At 35.8% G+C, this 16,517-nt stretch overlaps 1 protein-coding gene across 6 annotated transcripts in view; it reads left to right on the forward strand.

Annotated features, from left to right (window-relative positions):
* The window catches only part of EXOC6 (exocyst complex component 6), a 237,637-nt gene that overhangs the window by 91,631 nt on the left and 129,489 nt on the right, over positions 1-16,517 (forward strand). For all 6 annotated transcript variants that reach the window (XM_069099242.1, XM_069099243.1, XM_069099246.1 and 3 more), the window contains exons 9-14: positions 11,027-11,110; positions 11,210-11,256; positions 11,378-11,498; positions 13,065-13,136; positions 14,252-14,349; positions 15,345-15,450. In XM_069099242.1, coding sequence (XP_068955343.1) covers positions 11,027-11,110; positions 11,210-11,256; positions 11,378-11,498; positions 13,065-13,136; positions 14,252-14,349; positions 15,345-15,450 — 528 coding nt within the window. The remainder of the gene's footprint in view (positions 1-11,026; positions 11,111-11,209; positions 11,257-11,377; positions 11,499-13,064; positions 13,137-14,251; positions 14,350-15,344; positions 15,451-16,517) is intronic.

The following is a 16,517-nucleotide window of genomic DNA, read 5'->3' on the forward strand; positions in this document are numbered from 1 at the left end:
TTAAAAATTAAATTTAAAAATTAATTTGATATTCATTATTTATAACAGAATATTTGAAAGTAACAAAAATTTGTTTATTTTAAGATATTCTACAATTTGAGATTCTAATAAATTCATACAGGCCTTTTATTCCTTATTTTCTGGTTAGTGGGGTTTCACTACAATATAAATGAAAATAAGTGTGTGTAATCATGGTAATAAACATCTTTTGGGTGGATGTAAAATGCATATACTCTAGTTGTGGGTAGGAACTCTTATTTTTGTCTTTGTATTTCCCAGTGACTAGCAAAGTGCCTGACACATAATAAGAACTTAATGAATGCTTGTTGAATTAAATTAAACAATTGAAAGTAGCTCTATATTTACATATATGTTTTTCTCCTTCCTTTTCCCCTCAAATATTTTTAGTGCAAAAACTGTTTGGAGAGACATAAGACATTTTTATATTGTTCTTGGAGCCCTAGCAATGAGGAGCGTAATTTCCCTCAACAAGATACTTGAATATTCTCATTTGATATTCCCATATCTAATTAAAATTTCAAAGCACATCAATAGATGTTTAAATACAGTAAGTTTGAAAATAGTACTGGCTGCCTGTACACTTGGGGGATATCACCTCCGTCACTTGAGGTACTGCATTAGCAACATTAGTAGCTCATACCTGACTTGATCCTGCTTTCTATTAATCTAGAAAACCAGGACCTCACAAAATAATTTATTAGTTAGCCAGCAAGGGAGTCAGTCAGCTAGCATTTATTAATAAGCACTTACTGTGTGCCAAATACTGTGCTAAGCACTGAGTGTAAGTTCTACCTTGTTTACCAGGCAGTACTGCATTCAAGCTACCATTTCCTACGTGGTGGCAGAAAGGAAGAGGCTACAATATCCCCCCTGCTGACTAGAACATGTTCACATATAAATTCTTTACCTCCTGTTCTCTCTCACAGATCCTACTCAGCTGAAGTGGCAGAAGTGATTCAGTATTGATTTAAATGTATAAAAATAAAAATATCACTGTGAATTAGGAGAATTACGGAAATCTCTATATGACTTCACCCTTAAACTGTATCTGGGAAATTATATGGGCAATCCACATTGTGGCCACATGGTTTATTAAAATACAGTAAAGTAAAATCATCAAGCTGTTTTGGGATGCTTCTGTCCATTATCTCCCCCAAAACTCCTTTCAGCATATAGGCTATGGGAACTGTTAAAGGAAGGGAACAACTTGCTGGGTTAGCTCTACAAACAGTGGAGAGGAGTGGAAAATGTGCTAGGGATAGGAATCAATTTCCTGGTCTGAATTCACCAGCTAGTGAGGTTTGATGGCAGCTGACAGTCCAGTCCTACTCTGTGTTGGCTTTTGTTTTCCAGTTGATCTAGGCAGTACCTAGATAAGGCATCTCTTTGCCTTTTCCTCTGAATCTTTCTAGGATCTCATTCAGTTTGGTCTTTGCTTCTCCTAGATTAGGCTGTATGTAGCAACAAATAGCCAGCAGTGGCCATTTTTCCTCAGCAGCTTTCTGTCTCTGCTTTTAGTATCATTGAAAGGAATAAATAGCCTTAGTGGACATCTCAGGTGAAGAGGAAGAGGAAATAGGGGACCTTAGGAACTGTAATTCTACATAGAGATCCTTCTACTCCCAGGTGTCTCACCATTTTCCCTTGTGAGTACTTGAAAGGCCTGTACGTGGGTGAATATTCCTTGTGGAAACATTCACTACATAGCACTTTACCTAACACTACAATGAATGAAATATATGGGCTGTTTAATTTCCTGCTAATTAGTTAAGACAGGACTAGGATTTTTAGATTTTCTTCTTAGTTGTTATTTTTTTTCTCCAAAGAATATAAAAATTTGCTCTTAGGTAGCAGCAGGTACACTCAAATAAACCACTTGGCCTCTTGCCTCAATATATTTTTAATTTGCTTGAACAAATATTAAGCATTTACTTTGTGAGATTCTGGATTCATAGTTAGAAGCCCTTAGTTCAGATCCTCATCCTAACATTTTTTACCTGTGTTACCCTGAGAAAGTCCTTTACCTTCTCTAGGCCTCAGATTCCTCATCTATAAAGTGAGGTTATTGGAGTAGATGACCTCAGAGGTCACTTCTAGCTCTAAATCCTATAATTCTATGAAAGCCACTTTGCTAAATAATATGGTTACAAAGTTGGAAATATATACTTCCTACTACCCTTAGGGAGTTTATATTCTACTTGGGATATGGTATGAACATAGTACTTTATGCTATGAGTAGGGACCGAAGGGAGCAAAACAGAGAACAAATTGTTTTAGGAAATTTTCAGAAAGGTAAAAACAAGGAGGAGATAAGTGATGAAGACTTCAAGGAAGAGGTGTAGTATCTGAGTTAGACCTTGCAATGAAGCTGGACATTTAAAATGTTCCAATGCCATCAATTCACATCACACCACATCACACTGTTTTAAGGTTGTACCAGCATAATTTATGACGGACCTTAGAGGCAGAGATAACGTTTCCATATGAAAACAACACATTATTTTATATGTAATACAAGTGGATAAATCTTAAAAGAATATATTAAAATATTAAGAATCTCATTGTGAACTTGAAAACACTTATCATACTTTAAAATTTTTCTGAGGTAGGAGTTTTATGTAAAGAAATGATATATTCTACTCAGCACAGCAGCAGCCCTTCTTTCTTCATGGTGGTCAGCTATGACCCCTAACTCCCCAGCAACCATGTTGAAGGGAGATGCAGTTGGCATTGATCTTGGCACCACTTACTCCTGTGTGGGAGTCTTCCAACATGGGAAAGTGAAGATCATTGCTAATGACCAAGGAAACAGGACCACCCCAAGCTAAGTCGCCTTCACTGACATAGAATATTTAATTGATGATTCTGCTAAGAATCAAGTTGCAGTGAACCCCACCAACACAATTTTTGATGCAAAACGTCTGATTGGTTGCAGATTTGATGTCGCGGTTGTATAGTCAGACATGAAGCATTGGCTTTTTATGGTGGTGAATGATGAAGGCAGGCCTAAGGTCCAAGTGGAATACAAAGGGGAGACCAAAAGTTTCTATCCAGAAGTATCTTCTGTGGTCTTGACCAAGATGAAAGAAATTGCTGAAGCTTACCTTGGGAAGACTGTCACAAATGCTATGGTCACAGTACCAGTCTGTTTCAGTGATTCCCAATGTCAGGTCACAAAAGATGCTGGAACCATTGCTGGTCTCAGTGTGTTCCAGATCATCAGTGAGCCCACTGCTGCTGCTATTGCTTATGGCTTGGACAAAAAGTTTGGTACCGAGAGAAATGTGTTGGTCGTTGACCTTGGAAGTGGTACTATTGATGTCTCTATTCTTACCATCAAAGATGGCATCTTAGAGGTCAAGTCCACAGCTGGACACACCACTTAGGAGGGGAGAGCTTTGACAGCCTAATGGTCAACCATTTCATTGCTGAGTTCAAGCAAAAGCACAAGAAGGACATTGGTGAGAACAAGAGGTCTGTTTGCTGTCTTCACAGTGCTTGTGAATGTGTAAAATGTACCCCTCTCTTCCAGTACCCAGGCCAGTATTGAGATTGAATCCCTCTTTGAAGGTATTATTGACTTCTATACATCAATCACCCGAGCCTGTTTTGAAGAGCTGAATGCTAATCTCTTCCATGGCACACTGGACCCTGCGGAAAAGGCCTTAAGAGATGCCAAGCTAGATAAATCACAGATTTATGACATCATCTTGGTGGGTTGTTCCACTCAAATCCCCCAAATCCAGAAGCTTCTGCAAGACTTTTTTCAATGGCAAGGAACTCAAAAAGAGTATCAATCCTGATGAGGCTGTTGCTTATGGTGCAGCTGTCCAGGCTGCCATTTTGTCTGGAGATAAATCTGATAACATGCAGAACTTGCTGCTGTTGGATGTCACTCCTCTTTCCCTTGGAATTGAAACTGCTGGTGGAGTTATGACCATTCTGATCATATGTAATACCACCATCCCCACCAAACAGACAATGACCTTCACCACCTATTCAGACAGCCAGCCTGGTGTGCTTATTTAGCTTTATGAAGGGAAGAGAGCAATGACAAAGTACAACAATCTGCTTGGCAAATTTGAGCTCACAGGAATTCCCCCAGCATGCAGTGGTGTTACTCAGATCAAAGTAATATTTGACATTGATGCAAATGACATCCTCAGTGTTTTTGCTGTGGATAAGAGCACAGGCAAGGAGAAGATCACCATCACCAATGATAAAGGATGTCTGAGCAAAGAAGACATTGAGTGTGTGGTCCAGGAGGCTGAGAAATACAAGGCTGAGGATGAGAAGCAGAGAGACAACTTGTCTTCCAAGAATTCTCTTGAATCTTATGCTTTTAACATGAAGGCTACCATAGAGGAAGAAAAACTTCAAAGCAAAGTTGGTGATGAAGACAAACAGAAGATCCTTGACAAACGTAATGACATAATCAGTTGGCTGGATAAGAACCAGCCTGCTGAGAAAGAAGAATTTGAGCATCAGCAGAAAGAATTGGGAGAAGGACTGCAACCCCATCATTACGAAGTTGTACCAGAGGGCAGAGGGCATGCCAGGAGGCATGCTTGGTGAATTCCCAGGGGGTGGAGCAGCTCCATCTGGAGGTGCTTCTTTTGGATCCACCATTGAAAAGGTCGACTAAAAACACCAGGAGAAAGAGCATTTCACACAGCTTTCCAAAAATTGAAGGCCTCAATTTGTAGCCAAGGCAGTAGCAGTTTAAAAGTAACATTTGAGCTACTGTGTAAATCTGGACATTCTGAATACTTTGAATGTGTGCAGAGGGAGAGAAGTGAACATTATATTTTATCAGTACTGTCAACAAGTGGAAATGTAGTTCTTGTCCTGGAAAATAAAATCTACTTAAAATTGGCACCATAGAAGAAGAAGAAATGATATTGCCTTTTCAGAATTATGGGGAGAAGGGAATAATAAAGAGGGAAGGGAAATACTAGCGAATATTGTATATTTGAACTATCGATCGATGAGTACATTTTTATCTCATTTCAACTTAGTACTTGTTATCTAGCCTAGTGAGGAGGATAGAACAAAAGCTGACCCCCTAAATTGTTAAGAGAATATTACTAGATTGTTGTTTAGAATTGTTTCTCGAGATTTTTGTTAAGATGGTGAAATAAGATCACCCTCTAGTGGTAAATATTGAAAACAACAGGCAAAAACAATAAAATTTGACCAAGGGAGACAGTGGTCACCTTTATTTTACATATTGTGAATCAGATTTCTTTAATATATAAGTTGGGGAATAAAGCATATTCTGACCTTTGTTGTGAGAAAAATATAAAAATTTTGGAATTCTACCTGTCGTGATTTTTTTTTTGGAGGGGGAAGGTAGGGCAATTGGGGTTAAGTGACTTGCTCAAGGACACATAGCTAGTTTTTTTTTGCGTTAAGTGTCCGAGGCTGGATTTGAACTCAGGTCCTCCTGACTCCAGGGCCAGTGCTCTATTCACTGCGCCACCTAGCCACCCCCCTGTTGTGATTTTACTACTGTGGTATCTCTCTTTTGTATTTGTTGTGTGTCTGTACACACACACACACACATATATATATATATACATATATATATACTCACACATCATAGATATTTTGTCAATATAGTTCTCTTTGGCATTAAGGATAACTTTAAACTGTCTTATTAGCAACAAAGAGTACTACATCAGCAAATTATATTACTGCATATCAGCATATTCTGAATAAAAATGTATCCATGATGTTTGATTTTAACATTTAACACTTAATATTATATTGTATGGCCTTTTATATGTTCAATGTGGAGAAGGATCTTTTTAGTAACATACTTTTTTTGTTGCTTTTTTGGAGTGGGGAGGGCAGGGCAATTGGGGTTAGGTGACATAGTAACATACTTGTAAATAAATAAGTATAGTTGAACAAAGATGAAAAAAGGTAACAATGATAACAAGATTAACACAAATACATGTTATTGTCATTTTGCTATCTAACCTTGATCTAGCTTATATATTTGCCATTTGGCCCTTCTTTTCACCATCTAAATAAGACAATTGGTCAAGGTATGGAGAATACCAGTTATAGTTTCAGGCAGATTCTGTTGAGTTTGGCTAAGGTTCCTTTTTTAATAATCTGTTTAGTTATAGTATTTGACCCTAGATAAGTCATGTTAACTTTTCAGTTTCCCAGGCAAGTCTCTTAAGACTTTAGTTGTAGAACAAGTGCTGATTTATATTGGCAGAGAGAGAACTCATTCTGATTTCCCTATACTGATGAAATTATAATTGTGGTTACTTTCTGCTCTGCCCTCAAAAAGCTGCTCTGTTCATTCTGTTTGCATTTTAGCCCTCTATTCTACATTGCTTGGCATTCTCAACAATTCCTATGGATTTTATGCTGATCATTCTCATATCTACTACCCATCCTGACTCAGACTCTCTGCTCACCTCTAATCTCACATCTCCCGACTACCTTTCAGACATCTCAGACTGGATGTCCCACTGACATATTAAACTCAACATGTCCAAAACAGAACTCATTATCTTTTCCCTCAAACCCTCCCTGTTTCCTACTTTACCTGTTACCATAGAGGGCAAAATCATCCTCTCAGTCCCTCAGGCTCCCAACCTAGGATTCCTTACTCTCTCACCCCCAGTATTCAATTTTCTGCTAAATCCTATTGATTTTATCTCTGCAGCATCTCTCAAATACATTCTTTTCTCCGCTGACAACTGTCCGCACTCTAGAACCTCACCACCTCACACGTGGATTATTGTAATAGCTTACTGGTGGATCTGCCTGCCCTGTCTCTACCTGCTACAATCTATTGTCCATTCAGCCACCAGAGTGATTTTCCTAAAGAGCAGGTCTGACCATGTTACCTTCCCAACTCAGTAAACTCCACTGGTTCTCCATTGCCTCTAGGATCAAATACAGAATTCTCTGTTTGGCATCTAAAACCCTTCATCACCTAGCCCCCTCATGCCTTTCCAGGCTTCTTATACCTTACTCTCTAACATGTATTTTTATTTCTTTTTTTTTCCTTTTTTCTTTTTTGGAGGGAGGGGAGGTAGGGCAATTGGGATTAAGTGACTTGCCCAAGGTCACATGGCTAGTAAGTGTTAAGTGTCTGAGGCCAGATTTGAACTTAGGTCCTCCTGACTCCAGGGCTGGTGCTCTATTCACTGTGCCACCTATCCACCCCTTACATGTATTTTTCAATCCAGTGACACTGGCCTTGCCCACAAACAAGATACTTCATGTATCAGCATTTTCTCTGGCTGTCTTCCATGTCTAGAATAGCCTTCCTTTTCCATTTTCATTTACTTGGCTTCCTTGGATTCCTTCAAATCCCAACTAAAATCCAGTCTTCTACAGGAAGCCTTTCCCAATTTCTCTTAATTCTAGTGCCCGCCTTCTTTTGATTATGTCCTATTTATCCTGTGTATAGCTTTTTTGTGCTTATTTGTTTGCTTGTTGTACCCTTTCATTATATGTGAGGAAAAATTATCTTTTGCCTCTTGTACCTTCAGTGCTTACTATGGTTTCTGGCACAACATCCTAGGTGCTTAATGTTTATTTATTGACTGACATTTTTTTGTTTGCTCCTTATCTTTGTCTCAAAAATACACATATATTATATATATACACACACATCTATGTGTATACATATCTATCCACATAATTTTTTTTACCATAACCTCCATATTTCCCGTAAGACTTGGGCCTTTCTGCCCTGATATTTATAAAGAAATTTACAAGACAAGGAAAGCTCAAGATGGTGTGGTGTAGTGAAAAGAACATTGGATTTGAAATCTGATGACTAGAGTTTGAAATCTGGGTTTTGTTACTGCTTGTATGACTTTGTATAAGTCACTTAAAATTTCTGGGCTTCACTTCTCTCATTTTTGGCTACAATCACTTATTAAAATAATTTAATTTTACTGTCACAAAGGTGGAAGAAAAATGATAGTATAGCATAGGAAAATAATTTTTACTTGAACTCAGTCCAGGGAAGTCTCACCCTCCTGTAATTTGACTAACTTCATCCTGAGAGGAAGGCTTCCCTGCACCCTCTCAACCCCATGTTTAGACAGATTTAATGACTCAATACTGTTAATAGGTCTGTAAATCATAGGTATAATAATTATGTCTTGAATATAATGTACACAAACAAATACATCAGTCTTTCAGTCATGTACCTTGTGTTAAACAATTTGGGGTTGTGTTAGTCTATATGGGACTTTCTGGGTTTTTTGTTTTTTGTTTTCAGGAAGCAGTGACAACTTTTGACCTTTCATTCAATGAGTTATATAGAATAATATGAAATCTAATTTTATTTTAGAAATAATTTTCTAAAATGAAAGCAAGATATGAAAAGAAGCTGACTTAATAAAATAGTGCTCAAATATTGAATAGGTCAGAGAAAATCTTATTTTAGTTGTTTTCAAATGGAGAGATATTTTCTTTTTAAAGTTCTATCCCTTGAATTCTCTCCCTCCTCATCTCTGCTTCTTGGCTTCCCTGGCTTCCTTCAAGTCCCAGTTAAAGTCCCACCTTCTACAAGAAGCCTTTCCCAATCCTCCTTAATATTAGTTCCTTTCCTCTGTTGATTATCTGTAATTTAAACTGTATCTTATTTATACTGTGATAATTTTGATACCCTACTCAAATTAGTCAGTATTTACTCAGTTCATTGTGATTTAATGAGTATCAGTGATTACATTAGTGAATTAAACAGAATAGGATTAAGTTTAAGCTATGTATGTTAATGCTGTTAGGATAAGAGTTATGAATAATTTATCTACATGTATTAATGATTATATTACTTATACTTGATTTATCAGCTAGATTAATAACGTTAGATAGAAATGTAATAAGAATGTAATTGGTGCACTACACCCTTGCTCCCCTCTTTCCCCTTTAGGTCCTGTAATATGATTCATTTGCTGGTGCTATTATGAATCATAACCATCCACTCCCTATGATCTTTTCATCAAAACCACAACTTTCTTGGACCCTAGGATACTATTGGTCAAACACAAGATTCTTATGAATTGAAATGAAAGGGTCTTATGATTTTTGGAAAGTCCCACTGAGATGAACTAGAGTTGATGACCTGTGGAAGTTCTCATGACTTGTGAAAAGCTCTTGACAAAGTGGTTATGATTAATAGATATTTCCCTCAGCCAATCACAAGATTTCCCCACTTCTGGAATTGACCAATCAGTGAATTATAACATCTCTATTTTTGGTGCCTTCCCAAGTGTAAAAGTAGCTGGCACCGAAGGGGAGGGGTCCCTAATCATAAGAAAGATCTTGGACCCAATTAATTAAGGACCCTTAGACTCCCTAATAAATTAATCACTTTTGGAGTTCTCATTGATTTGTTATAGATTGGAATTTTCTGACCCAGAGTACATAGTTTTTTGCATGTTGTCTTCCCACCAGATTGCAAGCTCCTTGAGAGTACGGGCTGTCTTTTTTTCCTTTCTTTGTATTCCCAGCACTTAGCACAGTGACTGGCACATAGTAGGCATGGTTATGATGAAAATGCTAGGATTTTAATCGGATCTTTTTATAGTATAACCAACAAAAATGGAGAATATTTTTATCTTAATTTTTGAAGATTTTCATGGAAATTTTAAGTCAATGTTTTCCAAATATGAGATGAGTAATTATTGTTTTTAATCATTACTCTTTATGAAAGTCAAATATAGCTTAAGTAGAATCTAGATTTTTGATTCATAAAAGTATTAAATTTTCTTAAGAAATAGGTTTTCATATATAATTACTTATAATAGCTATCTTCTAAGGATCAGAGCTTTAAACCAAAATGACACTTTGATTAGAAGTTTCAGAACCTCCCAGAGGGTGCCAAGTGCCTTCTCTCTATTAAGAATATCATCATCGCTGTTGTCATCTTAGTCATTATCATCATTAACATTTCCAGTGCCACAGGAAGTAGAAGAAATGCTGTGCTTAGAATAGAGGTGTCCAACTCACTGCCTGCAACATGTGAGCATGGCCCAAACAAGATTAAAATGTAATTGGCAAATGTTTAGCAAAATAAATAAAAATACAACATAGATAATGTTATTTTGTGGTTTTCATAAATTGATAAGCCGCCCTCAGGGGGGATCTGTTTCTAGAACTTCAACAAGCACTGTGTACCCTTGGGCAAGTCCCTAGAACTTAAGGCAGAGATGAATTGTGAGCTACACTGGTGGAAGACATCGCCATACTAAGAATAGATCCTTTATGTATTTGCATATAGTAATAATAAGTTGAAAGGCAGCTTGGCATAGAGAACAAAGAGCTGACCTTAGAGCCTGGAATACCTGTGATTGCAAGTCCCCACACAACTTTCTAGATGGTATTTCTTTCCTAGGAGTTTCAAGCATCCATGAAATCACAGATCAGTAAAGAAAATAGTAAGAAGATGATGATGAGTTAGACAAACTGGCATGTTTAATCATTCAGTTCTTCTCACTGACTCATGGTTGAGTCATAAATCTGTTAGGTCTAGGGTAGATGAACAAGTGTCAGATCTCATTGTCTAAACTTGTTCTAGGAAGTTCACTTAATTGTCACAGATTTGAATAAGAAAGCTCTTGTGTTTTGTACTGACATTATAATTATGAATATGTGACTTAATCTTCAGATACTGTTTTGTTGTTCACTTATTTCTGTTGTATCCAACTCTTCATGAACCATTTGAGGTTTTCTTGGCAAAGATGCTGGAGTGCTTTGCCATTTCCTTCTCTAGCTCATTTTACAGATGAGGAAACTGAGGCATACAGGGTTAAGTGACTTGCCCAGGGTCATAAAGAGCTAGTGTCTGAAGCTGAATTTGAATTCAGGCCTTCCTGACTCCAAGCCCTGTGCTCTATCTTTTGTCCCACCTAGCTGCCCCAATTTTCAGATACACATATGCTATAGAATAAGTTGTCTCTCATAGAAGTGTCTGTTTTATGGTGGATTTCTCATCTTTTTTTTCCTAACTTTATTTTAGGGTGATGAAGAGACATTTGAAAATTATTATCGAAAACAAAGAAAGAAACAGGCAAGACTGGTATTGCAGCCCCAACCAAATATGGTAAATACATGAGGATTTTGTATTTAGTTATGTGATCTTGAATACAAATTTGCTTTTATGTCATTGGGACTTAACGAAACTTTCTTTTTTCCTTTAAAGCATGAAACAGTTGATGGTTATAGAAGATATTTCAGTCAAATTGTAGGGTATGTAATATGGAAATGTCGAATTTTATTATTTTGTTATTTTTGTATTAAAGACTAGAAATTACTTGCTACATATTTTTTAATTATAAGAATGTTTTGTTGACAACTACTTTTTATTTAGGTTCTTTGTGGTGGAGGATCACATTTTGCATGTGACTCAAGGATTAGTAACCAGGGCATATACTGATGAACTTTGGAATATGGCACTTTCAAAGATAATTGCTGTTCTTAGAGCTCATTCAGTAAGTGAAAAGACTTTACTATATTACTGTATAAATTCATATACTTAAAGAATTTGTAAGTGTACAAGATGGATAATATCAAAGAGAAAATTTGTATCTCCATCATAGTGCATCTTAAAAAATTAAAAATTGCTTTTGTATAGAAGGAAAGGCATGCTAGGCTTTTGTTTTTCACTGCAGTATCAGGCTGTGATTTTAGCATAATCCTCTGTTGATTTGCAACTGACTAGGCCTTCCACACATGCTCTTATTCTAGCCCCTTAGAATATGCAGAGTTAATCTGTTGTTATTATTGCAATCTGGTCTCATTAGTTTCAACTGACCTCTTCATTAAACCAGATTGAATAGTTCTGCTCTAAGAGCATCATGAGGAAATAGTTCCTAATTATCATTCCAAAATCTTTGTTTCCAAAATAAACTCCACCAGCAAAACCCATTAGAGCACAGTGTTTGTAGAAATAACTTGTTTACAGTGATATACTATAATCCCAATCTTAAAAATTTATGAAATGGTGAAATTTGGCCCAATCACAAAAATTTTTATTTCAAATTTGAGATTACCGCTGTCATTATAATTGAAAGTAAAATTACTTTTTTTTTTTTGGAAAAAACTGAATGTTACATAATATAAACAAAGTTTAAGTTTACTCAGTCTGCATTTTTGTGAACTTTACACAGAATTAGTAATCATCTTTTTTGACTGTTTCTTTATTATGAAATTACCCCCTGCATTTAAAAGTTGATGCTTTTCAGCTGTTTGCAAAGAGTAGGCTGTATATATTTTGGAGAGAAAAAAATTTTTTTACAATGGACATGTTAAATTTTATAATTTTGTTATTTTATTATTCTTTGATGTTTTAAAAGAGGTTCTAGGTGAAAAGATTTTTGTATGTTTATATTGCAGTACAACTAAGACGGTTTTGAAGTTATGATTGAGTTTCTTTTTGTTTCAGAGACCACAAATGTGAGATGTATATTAAAAATGTTAGTTTCAAAAATTGTAATATTGAAGGCATTCATGTCAAAAAAATCAACTCTAAAATGTGAAATTTAAGTTGATGATTTAAAAATTTTGTTGTTTTTCTTTTACTGGTGAATTTTTATATTTAAACATTCTTTTAAAAAGGAAAGCCAAAACTTGAATCCTTGTGTTCAGGGGGAAAGTTATTGAAATAATAGGTAATCTATAAGTTTTGTGTTATTCTAAATAAGATAATTATTACAATCATCTAAATGTTCTAATTTTAACCTTTTTCCTTTATGAAATATGTGGTATATTATTAGAAAACTATGAAATACAAGTTATTCTGAATTTTAATCTGTATGAATTCTCCACAGATTTCTTTATAAAATACTGTACCTTATAGTACATATGTGTGTTTGAATGTTTTTTATCTTTTTCCACTGAAACTTTTTGCTTAGTTTACTGGTGGTTATAGAACATATTTGCTTCTACCTAGCTAAAGTTTAAAATTTGTTGAAAGTATTGTGAAGCATTTTTTAATATGTAAAAAAATCAGAACTTTATTTCTTAAATATTCCTTGACTAGTGCTGTTTGTTTTTAGTCTTATTGCACTGATCCTGATCTTGTTTTGGAACTGAAGAATCTTATTGTTGTATTCGCAGATACTTTGCAGGTAGGCGATATCTTGAGAGGCAAGTTATTGACATGTTAAAAAGTTAAAGATTCATACATAAATATAATTTATGTTTGCTTAACCTTTGTGTAGATGACTTGTGGCAAGTGTAAACTTCAGGATAGCTATCTTTTGCTACTCTACATAAACTTATAAATTTTGTTAAAGAAATACAAAATCATTTAAACATTATACTTTGGCATTTCAAAAAAATCTGTGAATTCCTGGATGGAGATACTCTTACCTTAATACAGATTGTAGCTCATGAGTTACTGTGACCAAAAAATTTGCTGCTTAATAGCCAAGCTTTGGTGATGATTAGGAGACAGTGGAGTAAGAGGACATGAATTCAAATGTTGCTTCCAATACTTACTTCTTGTGTGACCTTGTCAGTCACTTAACCTCTTTGAGGCTGTTTCCTCATTTGTTTAAAAAAAAAAAAATGACAAGATTGAACTATATGGCCTCAGATTTCTTTCTAGGAGGTTAAGTGCGTGGGTACTTAGTTAGGCTTTCCTCAGTTTATACCTCTTGGAGCCTTTCAAAGTTTGTTGTTACCTGTCAGGATTTGTGTTGTACTGAGAGTTAGCCTTCAAGAACACACATTCACCTCCATACCATAAGGTTTTGAAATAGGACTTTAGTGGATTTTAACATCAGTCTAAGTAAAATAGAAATTAGTAAGGTAAATTTGCAGTAATAAAACTGTAGCCTTTTTGTTATTATTGGAGTATTAGTGGAGAGAAGGCATGCAATAGTGCATTGGTTTGGGGGTCAGGATGTTCTTGGTTTAATTCTTTCTACCTCTGATAGGTACTGTATTACTGTGGGCAGATTACCCCTCAATGTCCCACATAGCTTTCTAAGACTCAGCGTACAGTGCCTGGCATAGATGAATTGTTATATAGCAAGATAGTTGCTGATCTATATTCACTGAGGGATTTTCCTCACTATACCAGTAAAATCTCAGGTCCCTTAGCTACTAATGTCATCCTGTTTGTTTTGTCCTTATATTCTCAGTGCCTAGTGGAGTGTGTTGCATATAGTTGGAATATAACAAATATTTGTAGAATTAGATTGAATTAAAATTAATTACTTTATAAAATGTTTTTTAGGGTTATGGTTTTCCAGTGAATCGACTATTTGACCTGTTATTCGAAATAAGGGATCAATACAGTGAAACATTGCTGAAGAAGTGGGCTGGAGTGTTTCGGTTAGTCTAAGTACCTTAATGTGATTAGTAAGATTTATTTTAAATGCTTTATAATTTTCATTATTTAAAGAAAATTTATTCATCTTTTTTTGCTTGTTTTTTTTTCAAATGCTTTATTAACTTCTGATTTACATCATTCATTTCCACCAGATTTTGAGTTACAAATTTTCTCCCCGTTTTTCCCCTACCCACCGCCCCAAAATAGCAGTCCCACAGGATATCCCCTCCTCCAATCTGCTCTCTCCCATATTTTCTCCCATACTCCTTTCGACTTTTCCAGTGGATCTCTGTGCCCCGGTGCCTGTATATCTTATTTCCCAATTACATGTAAAATAGTATTTTAAAACTTTGAATTCCAGATTCATTCCCTTCCTCCCTTGTCACGAATTCTTACTGGGAAGAAGCAGTTCAGTATAGGTTGTACGTGTGTGGCTAATGCAAAACAATAACATAGTAGATATATTGTAAAAGACTGACTGTATTTCCCTCCCTCTTATCCCACCTCCCACTTGTTCTATTCTCTACTTTGATCCCGTCCCTTTTCAACATTTTGCCTAATATTGAAGCATTATGGTATAATGGAAAGAAAACTGGAATCAGAACTAACTCCTGTGTTTTAATCCTGACTCTGCTCGACTCTGCTCCTCTCTAAACACATGAATCTGGGGGCTTCAGTTTCCCTAAATCTAACTGACTTTGTAACCATCTCCTTAAGTGATAGCCACAGCCTTAGTTCCTTCCAAGCTCTCATCATTTCTCCCCTGGACTACTGTAGTAGTTTGCTAGCTAGTCTCACTGCCTCAGTCTCTCTCCATGCCAATACATCCTCCCTTATTTATTACATCCAGGGGAAGTTTTCCAAAGTGTAGATCATAACTCTGTCAGCCCTGCTCAACAAGCTCTGTTTGTTCCCAATTATATCTGCACCTATACTCTTGTTTGGCATTTAAAACTCTTTGTAAGAACTGAAAACACACTTATTCTGTTTTTAACAGGGAAATTTTTGAAGAAGATAATTGTAGTCCCATCCCAGTAGCAAATGAAGAAGAATACAAAATAATCATTAGTAAATTTCCCTTTCAAGATCCAGATCTTGAAAAGGTAAGAGCTAATTTCTATTACAAAAATTTTGTTAAAATAAATTCATGTGATCATACCATAAAAGTTTGAACATAACTGAATAAAACAAAGGCTTCTGAGTCCATAGCACTTATATTTACTGAATTGTATTTGAAAATTTATGCAGATGGGGTGGCTAGGTGGCTCAGTGAGTAAAATGCTGGCCTCAGAGTCAGGAGGACCTGAGTTCAGTTCTGGCCTCAGTCACTTAACACCTAGCTGTGTAACCTTGGGCAAGTTACTTAACCCCAATTGCCCTCCAACAGGCAAAAAAAAAAAATTTATGCAGAACAGAACCACCATTTTGATGTCAGACTCTCGTATGATGAGCCATTTGAAGGCAGGACTTTGTGTTATATCTCTTTGTGTCCTTGATGTTGCTGTGCATAAAATAGACAATTGATAAATATTTTTAATAAATAGCTAAATGAATGAATATTTCTGCCTTTAATATACATTACAGCATTTGTTCTAGACAGATGACAGTAAATGTTCACTGCAGAAACATATGCCCAAAAGAATGTATTATACTTATTTAAATAAACTAGTTTTTAGTTATTTATTATTTTAGTCTCAGGGATTTATCCAATTTAATTTAGCTAAATTCTTAGCACATTTATTAGACTTTTTTTGTAGCTCAAACATAAGATACTCCAAGGGTAGCTACATGCTTTGTTCCTTACAGTTGTACCAACTGTTAAAGTGAATCATAACTTAATATGTGCCAAGCACTGTGGAAAGTTGTGGAAAGATAGAGAAAGACAAGAACAAGTTCCTGGTCTCAGTGAGCTCATATTCTAAAGGGGGAAACAACATGCAGGCAACTAGGTAGATATAACATACATACCTACATATACATACAAATATATCAATATGCATATATTTATACATGTGTATATGAGTGTATATATACACACACATACATATACATACACACTGTAAATGGGAAGTAATCTCAAAGGGAAGATGCTGATGGGGGCAGGCATAAGAAAGGGGGAGACCAAGAAAGACCTTTTACAGAAGGTGATATTTGAACTGAATTTTGAAAG

This window comes from Petaurus breviceps, unplaced genomic scaffold, assembly GCF_028583685.1.
Source record: "Petaurus breviceps papuanus isolate PSGF00001 unplaced genomic scaffold, PetGlider_PUasm1.0 37, whole genome shotgun sequence".
NCBI classification, from domain to species: domain Eukaryota; kingdom Metazoa; phylum Chordata; class Mammalia; order Diprotodontia; family Petauridae; genus Petaurus; species Petaurus breviceps.